The sequence below is a fragment of the Punica granatum genome, chromosome 2 (genome assembly GCF_007655135.1).
Source record: "Punica granatum isolate Tunisia-2019 chromosome 2, ASM765513v2, whole genome shotgun sequence".
NCBI classification, from domain to species: domain Eukaryota; kingdom Viridiplantae; phylum Streptophyta; class Magnoliopsida; order Myrtales; family Lythraceae; genus Punica; species Punica granatum.
This window is the reverse complement of record NC_045128.1, coordinates 5685878-5695709: the sequence shown is the minus strand read 5'-3', so window position 1 is coordinate 5695709 and position 9832 is coordinate 5685878. Positions and strand designations below refer to the sequence as shown.

At 37.9% G+C, this 9832-nt stretch overlaps 1 protein-coding gene and 1 long non-coding RNA gene across 3 annotated transcripts; both read right to left on the bottom strand.

Annotated features, from left to right (window-relative positions):
* Positions 1-445: 445 nt before the first annotated feature.
* LOC116194814 lies at positions 446-5222 on the bottom strand. The gene is made up of 5 exons (XM_031523710.1): positions 3684-5222; positions 3278-3317; positions 1398-1781; positions 763-1050; positions 446-655 (listed from the first exon to the last, which is right to left on the bottom strand). The coding sequence occupies exons 1-5, from the start codon at positions 3684-3686 to the stop codon at positions 621-623; spliced, it is 750 nt and encodes a 249-aa protein (XP_031379570.1). The 5' UTR covers positions 3687-5222; the 3' UTR covers positions 446-620.
* A 559-nt stretch (positions 5223-5781) lies between these two features.
* Positions 5782-9450, bottom strand: LOC116194253. Of its 2 annotated transcripts, XR_004154391.1 has the most exons (4): positions 8665-9450; positions 7820-7890; positions 7390-7640; positions 5782-6280 (listed from the first exon to the last, which is right to left on the bottom strand). It is a non-coding gene; the product is annotated as an uncharacterized LOC116194253 (long non-coding RNA). The 2 variants fall into 2 exon arrangements; XR_004154390.1 differs by lacking the exon at positions 5782-6280 and having other exon boundaries at positions 7080-7640; positions 8665-9446.
* Positions 9451-9832: the final 382 nt, after the last annotated feature.

The following is a 9832-nucleotide window of genomic DNA, read 5'->3' as shown; positions in this document are numbered from 1 at the left end:
ATAAAGATACATATATCTGAAATGATCATTAATGAATGAGATAAAATATCTCTGACCATTAAAACAGGGAGTAGGAAATGAACCACATATATCAGTATGTATGATTTCGAGAAGCTCAGAACTCCTTCAAGAACCCTTGAATGTCTTGTTGGTTTGCTTTCCCGTTATGCAATCCACACAAGTCTTAAAATCGATGTCGTCCAGTGTTTAGGACTCCTTCTTTTGCCAATCTCTTAATCCTCTCTAAAGAGATATGTCACAACCCCTTATGCCAAAGTAGAGAGCAATTTTCATCCACAATATTTCTTTTAATACCAGCAGTTGCATACACACATAAATAATTTTACTCAAAGTTGGGATGTAAATCAACTTTAAAGAGATTATTGATCATGGTACCACTACTAATCTCAGAATCATTTCTAAAAATTATCAATTTATTCTCAAATAAAAACATGTAGTCAAATACAACCAGTTTGAAAATAGAAATCAAATTTCTAGAAAAGTCTGGAATGTAAAAGACATTATTCAAATCTAAAGCATATCCCGAAGACAGTATTATCCCAAATGTCACAACTCCAACGACTTGAGAGTGTCTCTTATTCCCTAAGTAGACGAACCTCTCACCTTCCGTCAGATTCCTTAGGTTGAGAAAGCCCTGCATGGTATTCACAATATGAATTGAAGAATTGGAGTTAATCCACCATGTATTTTTAAGAGTTTCAACGAAAAATGATTCATGACATACTAAGGAAATTGAGATACCTCTCTTTTCAAGCCACTTCTTATATTTATGATAATCTTTCTTTACATGTCCATCAGTCTTGCAGAAGAAGCACTTCACATTACTGCCATCCGTCTTAGGTGGCACCTTATACTGCCTCTTCCCATGATCCTTCTTGCCCTTACACTTTGGATGGGTAGCTAGATAGGCAACTTTAACCTTGTCCTGCTTCATCCTCTCCTCCTCTTGAACACACATGGTCAAGAGTTCTGTAATAGACCACTCCTCTTTATGTGTGTTGTAGGAGATCTTGAAAGGTCCATACTCAGCTGGCAAGGAGTTGAGAATTAAGTGAACAAAAAATGGCCCAGAGATATCAATCTTTAAGTCTTGTTTGGATTCACAATCAGAAAACTTTAATTTTAACTCAACATACTACACAACAAAAACACACATTTCCTAAGTCAAAAATTTTAACTTTAACTTTAACTCAACATACTAAACAACAAAAACACACGTTTTTCAAGTTAAATTTATAATCTTATCTCATTTGTCCTTTTCCACAATCAAAATCAAAATCAAAATCAAAGTTACTTTAACTCTAAAACCAAACGCACATTTAGTGTGTTGAGTTAAGCTACTAAGTCTCTCATTTTCGTAATATGTGCACGCACACCTTTTGAATTGTCGAAGGTCTTGCTAGTCAGTCTCTTCATTAGGGTACTTGCCAAGGTCTTATCTGATTTGGCAAATTGTTCCTTAATTGCCTTCAAAAAATCCTTAACCTTGGTCACCTCACCAACAGCTCCCTGTATACTTTTATTCACACGGGACTTCATGAGCACGAGGCTTAAGCGGTTGAATTTCTCCCACCACTCATACTTCTCCTTAACCCCAAGCATATCTATATCCGTGGGAGCAAGTGGCTCCTCCTCATGGAGCACATAGTCTAGGTCCATGTACCCCAGAGTGAAAAGAACTGACTCCTTCCAGTCAGAAAAATTTTGTCCATCAAGTATAGGAACATAAGCAATATTTTCAAGAACAGATTGAGGAAGTGCTGCAAAAATCAAGGGCATCAATTAAATGCTCTGCAAAATAAGAAATAACCATATATAGTAAATTACTCCTCCCTTTGGGGATAGGCCGCAAAAATGCATGTATTTACTAATGAGACAAGCAAATTTGATAATTACGATGAAACTATTCTTCAATCCTTTGGGCATAACACAATCCCACCATAATACCAAAATTTACCTTCTCAAACTAATCTAAATTCCAAGACTAATAACTACCCTTTAGGACAAAGTGATTAATCTCACGACTCGATTACAATTTGATGCCAATAACTATGATGTAGTTTAACTATGCATGGTTTGCCTTATATAGGGTGCTTTGGCTACTCCTATATCCTTAAAACCACACTACATAGCATCAAATCGGACCAAGAAATAACCGAACCAGTCATAACCGATCAGAGTTACCTGAACTGGTCAAACTGGTCGCTGAACCGGTCAAGACAGTCCACTGGACCAGGCTTGACTTAATGGGCTGGAACCTAAGCCTAGCCCAAAAGGACTGAAGTGGGTCGAACCAGTTCAGTTGGGCCGAAACCCAAACACTAATTCAGGTCGGACTAAAGCTGGAGCGGGCCGAGATTGGATCGGGCGAAACCGAAATAGACTCGGGTCAAGTCAACTTCACCTTCTCCGCCCGACTCCTCACTTCAAGTCCGCGAACCCTAGCGTCACCACCTGCCGCCCGTAGCCCCACTCGGCCCCGTGCAATTGCCATGGGTCACGGCCGTTCCACAGTGACGACGATGACTGTGCCGCCTCCGGCCGTGACCATCGGGGTCAAGCTGGATGGCAGATTGCTCTATAAGGGCTTGGGGAAGATCGATAGGCGCAGCGGAGGCTCTGGAGCAGGGAGCTTGGGCCGAGAGCTATGAGTCGATTCCGACTCATTGAAGCAGCAATCGAACGACTTGCTACCGATCCACTACATCGTGGCTCGATTCCGACACGGTGGCGGGCGCAATCAAATACCCGAGGTCCCTTAGTCGCGGCTGCCGATCCTCACTTGGCCGCGATTATGCCTCACGAGCCACAAAGCGAGGTTGCAGACCACGATGAGTTCTGGTCTGGGTTCGATTCGCCTCCAATCGCTTTGGAATACCGACTGGGGTGGCGGTTGGCCGCCTCCTTCGGCCTCCCTGGGGCTAGCCGCGGCCTGCCTACTCCTTGGAAAACCCTAATTCGACCCTAATTTGCTTTAATTAACCCTAATCCAGCTTGATTAAGGTCGAATTCAGATTATTCACAGAAAACAAGCAACAATTGCTATAATTGAAACCCTAATTGCAAGAATCAAATCTAATCAATCTTAATCGACTGGTAAATCGTAAACCCTAATTGCATGATATTATAAAATCATCAAGCACAACTATAGCACCAACCATAGCATGAAGGTTGGCTTTGATACTAACTATAAGATTAATTTTTAATCTAATAGCAATAAATTATACAGTGAAATAAACTGATCTCTATCCATTACCTTGATTACATCGATGATTTCCACACATCACGCGATAGACCTGTAAAACAGATAAGATTGAAAGTGTCTTCTAACTCCTAACATCTCCGTATGAGACGTCTAGATGGCTAGAGACACAGGCCATTTAACTAAGCGGAGCTAGAGATCCCTTAAAATATTATTTCCTTATATATCCTCTTATCAAAAAGATATTAACTATAATTCACGAGATATGAAATATTTCACTCAAATCACGAAATATATTGTATGACATGAGAACCGCTTAATTAAGAGATTATTTCTTTAATTTTATAAATATATAATATATTCTTACACCTTCTTCTCTGGTCTTACCCAAATAATCTACAGCAGACATTAAAATAAATGTACAAAGGGAAAATAAACTGAAGGGGAACAGCATACGCACCATCTGCTAGCAGATAAGGACTCCTCCCGACCTGTCACTCAGTTCTTTGAAGCAGAACCGACCTCCAACATTTCTTTGTTCTTGTCCTCCCTCCACTCTTATTCCATAAATTGCTTTTTCTCTCGTTTTCCATTAATCAGTCGATCTACCCCAAGAAAACCCAAGCTCCGATCCCCTTTTTTTTTTCCTTTTTCATTTCTGCCTTATACCCCACCTCCATCCGTCAAGCTCCCCCATAAAGGAAACAAATTTCAACTTTGGTTCCTTGCCTTTCATGTGCACGCTTTCTCTCGTTTTCATGATCACTTGGGCTGCCCGGAAAAGAAAGAAGAGTTCCGGCAGTCCCCTCTTCCACTCAGCCTTGTTCTTCTCTCTCTCTTCCGCCTTCCCCGAGCCGGTCCGTTCCCCTCCTGGTCTTTTTTTTTTTTTTAGGAAAATGATCAAATTTCGTCCTCAACCTTAGTCATAAATATTTTTTTTTGCTAAATTTCGTCCTCAATCTTTTTCGTATGGTATGAGTTCAGTCATTCCGTCTAAAATTCCATCCATTTTGTCTGACTTGTATATTTATCAAATGAGAGTGCGCCACGTGCGCGACAAATCACTGCTACTCTAAATTGGTTGTTATAGAGCAAATTCGATTCTTATTTTAATCAGATTCGTAAATTGGATTAAAATATTTTCGGTTCTTTTGGAATATCAGTCATGGCTTCTCTTTCATCTGTCGGTGCGTGAGACTATGAAAGAGAAGCCATGACTGAAATCTTAAAAGAACCGAAAATATCTTAGTCCGGTTTACGAATCTGATTAAAAAAAGAATCTAATTTGCTCTATAACAATCGATTTAGAATAGCACTGGTCTGTCGCGCACGTGGCACACTCTCATTTGACGAATATACAAGTCAGGGAAAATGGAAGGAATTTGGAACGGAAGTACTGAACTTATAAAGCGTGAAAAAGATTGAGAACGAAATCCAGTCAAAGAAGATGTTTATGACTAAGATAGAAAAAGAGTTAAAAGGTTCGCGATCAAATTTGACATTTTCCCTTTTTTTTTTTTTATTACCCTCTGCCATCAAATGTTAAAAACAAATATACATATATATGTATGCATATATGTGTGTGTGCAGGACGAAACAACTGGTAGATTGAAGGAAGAAATAACACATGGCACTCAAGCCTGACACATGGAAAGCAAGCTTTGAATATATTTTATATATAAAATATTATATAAATTGATAACTCTAAAAAATAATTATAAAATCAATGGAAATTTACGTGCATAACCGACGAAAATTCGGGATGTTACAGGCTGCAGATCTGTAACAATTCAAATCTAGACCCTTGTCAGTCCCATATCTATTCTGGCTAGTTTAGTTTTTATGTAGGTTAGTCTGTAGCCATTATATTAATTTATGAGTTTGACTTTCTGTTCTTCTTGATTCGGATCGATCGACGTCAGTGTGTGTATACTTACCTATATGTGTGATGTACAAGTACAAGAGGCAGAGACGTTGAGTTTGAAAACTAAATTTTAACACCCCAAAAGTTCTTAACTCCAGTCATATTATAATATAAAGTGTTAACTAATTAGCTTATAATTGCATAATTAACTATTCATTGATAATTTTCAAGTTAACAATAAATAAAACATGTTAAATCTTCATATTGAGTTAGTTCCACTAAATACTTCTTTTACATTAAATAAATAAATAAATTTAATGCTTTATTGAATTAAAAATGCATTAATATATAACTAAGATTAATCAAAATTAGATGATGTAAAATTCTATATTTCGACAAACATGCATGCAAACATATAATAGTATATGTGGGTATCAATGGTGATACTCCGATAAGTTGCTTTTGGTCTTAAATTTCTATATCGTTGGACTCTAGAAATCGTTGAGCGATTTAATTAGATCAGTTATGCAATTTTTACTGCATCTTAATCTAACTGCAGAGTCAGTTGGAAGCCTTGTGAATTTGAGCCGACTCTAACGGAGTCCTGTCAAAAACTAGGAAAACTCCCAGACTTCATTGGGCAATTAAAGTCATCACTAGCTCGAGCTGAACTTGTCGTAATACATGTACAGAGTCAAGAAACTGCCTCATTTTATTGGAGGTCTAATTAATTTGGAAGTGCCCAAGATCAATGCAACTAAAATAACTTCTTTAACAAGTAATCTTGGGAATTCAATAAGCTTGAAATGCTCCCTCCGCCGGGCAAGCGTACATGCTTCTATCGATCTCCTCTCCTGGATATGTCCATTAGAGGGAGGAGTTCCTAATGAAGTTGGGAACTTTATCCTTCTTAAAGGTCCTGAAACTAGACAGGCTTAATTAAGAGCCTTGAGCGGGTATCGAAAGCCTTTTTCATCTGGAAAGCCTCTAGCTGGGAGGAATGGACGAAGTCCCCAAACCACTCATTTGAGAGAGCTCAAGGCTCTTCAGACCTTCCTTGAGCTTCCGTCAAGCTCAATTGATATGACAATTGCTCACCAATGGTGACTTTCCAGAACCTTGCGGACTTGATCCATCTAATAACTTTGGTTTTGTCCGTGAATTTCATGCTGAAGGAAGAATCCCTTGCTAACCTACAAAAATTGGACACGTTATATTTGGAGTCGTAAAGATGAGCACCATACCAGTAGCGATGGATGCATTTATCGATTCAAAGAGATTACTAAGTAAAAAAATTATAGTGACTAGAGTTTACGAATCTAGATCTGTCACCATAATAGTATTCTTGTCCTGTAAATGGGTTATAGACACTACATCTGCTCTGAGGAATGAGTTTCTGAAGCAGAGGAAGAAGATGCCGCAGAATAACAGAGATTGACAATGGCGATATCCATGACCAAGCAAAGCAAACAAATGTTGCGGAGCCCTGGTGGACAAGGCATTGACATGAATTGGCTCCTGAGTGTAAAATAGCTCCTAACTCATCTAAAAATATATATGCAGAGACTGTGAGTTACATCTCATCGAGCACAAAATTCCAAAGTAAAATAAACTATTAAATGAATATTAATACTTAATTAACTATATATATATATATATATATAACATACACCACATCCAGATCCATCAACTAATAACTTTTAATCAACAATATCTGTCCGTAAAAATATTTTATACTTCACAAACGAACATTTACAAATCCCCACATTTTATAAAAATCAAGTATCAATAAAATTCCACCATAATATTAGAACCTGCCTTTAATTCACTACCACATAATAATTTCATACAATATGTACAATATATACAAATATTTCATAGTGTCCAAGCTCCAGCAATCACATACACGACATGCAACTCAATATCGTATAACCATCAAATACTCATTAAGTTAGCGTTTCATAGCAAATCACTATCCAATGCAACTCAATATCGTATAATCATCAAATACTCATTAAGTTAGCGTTTCATAGCAAATCACTATCCAAGCGCTTAACAGATTAGACTCTAACATCCCACACGCAATTAAGTATATTTAGAACATATTCAGACAAGACCAACCATCATCACATCCAATCTCAATCAATCCCAACACATAATGTATAACACCATTCAACCAATATAGTCATAGAGTCGCATTTCCTTGCAACAAGTTAAGACGGTACCATAACCTCGCACTTCTAACTCATATCATTCTTAACTTTCAAAAGCCATATCTCATAAGCAGGGGCCGTTTATTAACCTCTAGTGGTAAGAGTTAACCACTATTTATATTCCATCGGGCCGAGCGGCCGATCTGATCCCTATTTCTATTCCGCCGAATCCAGAAGTCGATCTGACCCCCATTTATATTCCGCCGAATCCAGCGGCTGATCAAAGCCCTATTTGTATTCCTCCTGATTAGCGGCTGATTAGGTCCCCATTTGTATTCTGTTGGGTCCAGCAGCCGATCACGCCCATTTTTGTAATTCGCCAAGTCCAGTGGTCCCATGACTATAGTTAAACAATAACACAAGCATAATCAATTGCAAGCATGCCATCTCACCTCATATATCCATACCAAATTTTTATTCATAAATTATCACAATATTTCCTTCAATAGTACTCCATATAATTTTGTATTCATACAACATATATATATATATCATTTTACAATTGAATGAGGTACTCACAGATAGTTCCCAAAAATATAATTCACCCACTTGAGTCTTCAAGATGCAATGCCGCTCAGCCTCCTCAATTCCTATCAATAATTAATATAACAAAAAAAACCAAATTATAAACAAATATCACTTCATCAAATCAAACAATCATGCCCTTTGACAGTCCATTTGTTCCCCCTAAAATTACAAATTTGCAACAAGACTTAGCCTGAACAAAAAATAAATTATTCATAACTCACTTGTCCCAAAGATTTAAATACTAAAACAATAAAAATACTAAAACAATAAAAGCAGGTAACATCATTCAATAAGAAAATTAACCCCAATTTCAAGCAATTTTAGACACGCAATAAATTTCTTCTCAAGTATCACCGTCCATGAATGACATGTCCCTACAGTGAAAAGAACCTCAAAGCAATCAAAATAAAAAGAATCAATGGTTTTTCATGCTCCTAGTATAACATATCGAGCATAACAACAAGGAATTCAATCCAACAGAAGCTAACACTTCTCGAAGCTCTAGACTCAGCTAATCTACAGTAAGACATGATCTGGAAATTGAGAGGAATAATTAATCAAGTCAGGACCCTCAACAGAACAAGATTAAAACTACTCTTCCTCCACCCTCACTCCATCTAACCTGAACTTCCAATTTCACATCAAGACCATAGCCGAAAAGCGCAAGGAAAGAGAATCAGCAACTTACCCAGCATGCCTATAACCTAATCAAGGGCAAGTTAACCTCATTAGAGCAATTTCCTACTTTTCTTCCACTAACCCATTGCTTCTAAATTGCCAACAACAAGAATACAATCAAGCCGACAAAGCCTAAGGAAAGAGAATAAACCCCATACCAAAGCATACCCATAATCTAATTTGGTACCAGCTGAGCTCTTCCCCTTTGAAATCATTTCTTACTCTCAGCTCCAGCGCTTACTCTCCATATACTCTCAACCTTCACAGTCTCGTTCCCCTCGGAGTCCCGTTCCTCCTTGAGTGAGCTCTATTCCGGACTCTCTGTTCTTCGCTCCCTTTCGCTCTCTCTTGCGGCTCGCTCACTCTCTCCCTCTCTTACTACACTCTCAGTTGCCATGCCCCAATTATCCTCTCGATTCTTCGATTCTTCCCCCTCTTCCATAAACCCCAGCCCGAGCTCTCAATCGAGCTGACGTTCTCCCTCTCTACTCTGTTTCCTCCTAGGCAGAGCTCTCTTTCTCTCTCTGCTTTTGTTTCTGGTCAAAGGCACAAAATCCCCAAAATGCTGCAAAAATCAATTAAATAAAACCTGAAAGAAATGAAGAGGGCGGTGGAGAAGGATCAGGAAAAGAAAAATGGGTGCGCTTAGCCCAAACCCAATCGATAAACCTTTTTTTTTTTAACCTAGCTGCTCTATACATATAAATATGTAAATATAATATAACCATATATGACTGTATATATGTGTGTCGAAAATCCTGGGATTCACAGGCTAGTCCAATTTGGATTTGTCTTCCTCCCTCAAAGATGATAGCTAGCAACTTAAATTTCGAGTTGAATTTCTGTTCATTCGACTTTGATAACAACTTCGCATATTAAAGTTCAACTTAAACTTCTCTTCTCAATGGAAATGCAAGGCTTCTAGATTGCACTATATTTTAACCACGAAGTAATAATATCCTAACTGCAAATTACTTTTCAACACCCCCTTAAATTCTTTTAAACTGCTCATGTTTTTCCGTCGTGGATGCTTTTGCTTCTGAATGGAGTCATCTTCTTTGTACTTGGGGTTATAAACCCATATAAGACCAATAAAATCTTTTCTTCTAAGAAAGTCTACTCGCTTCCATGTTTTATTCTTCTGTATGGTCCTAATTTCTTTATGCATAACTTTTGTCCGAGCTTCTTCTTTTACTGCCAAATTTTGAGGCTCACTTGCATAAAATGCTAATCACCTGTTTCATAAAGATCTCTTACTTGGCGAAATTTTCTTGGAGGAGATTCTATTTCTGTTGATTGCAAGTTTGAACTCGATCATTATTTTTT

Coding starts and splice junctions, on each gene's coding strand:
- LOC116194814 (XM_031523710.1), bottom strand. Junction 1,782..3,277: donor AAATCATCGATGTAATCAAG/GTAATGGATAGA, acceptor TGATTTTTGCAG/CACTTCCTCAATCTGTTCTT. Junction 1,051..1,397: donor GACCTTCGACAATTCAAAAG/GTGTGCGTGCAC, acceptor ACTCCTTGCCAG/CTGAGTATGGACCTTTCAAG.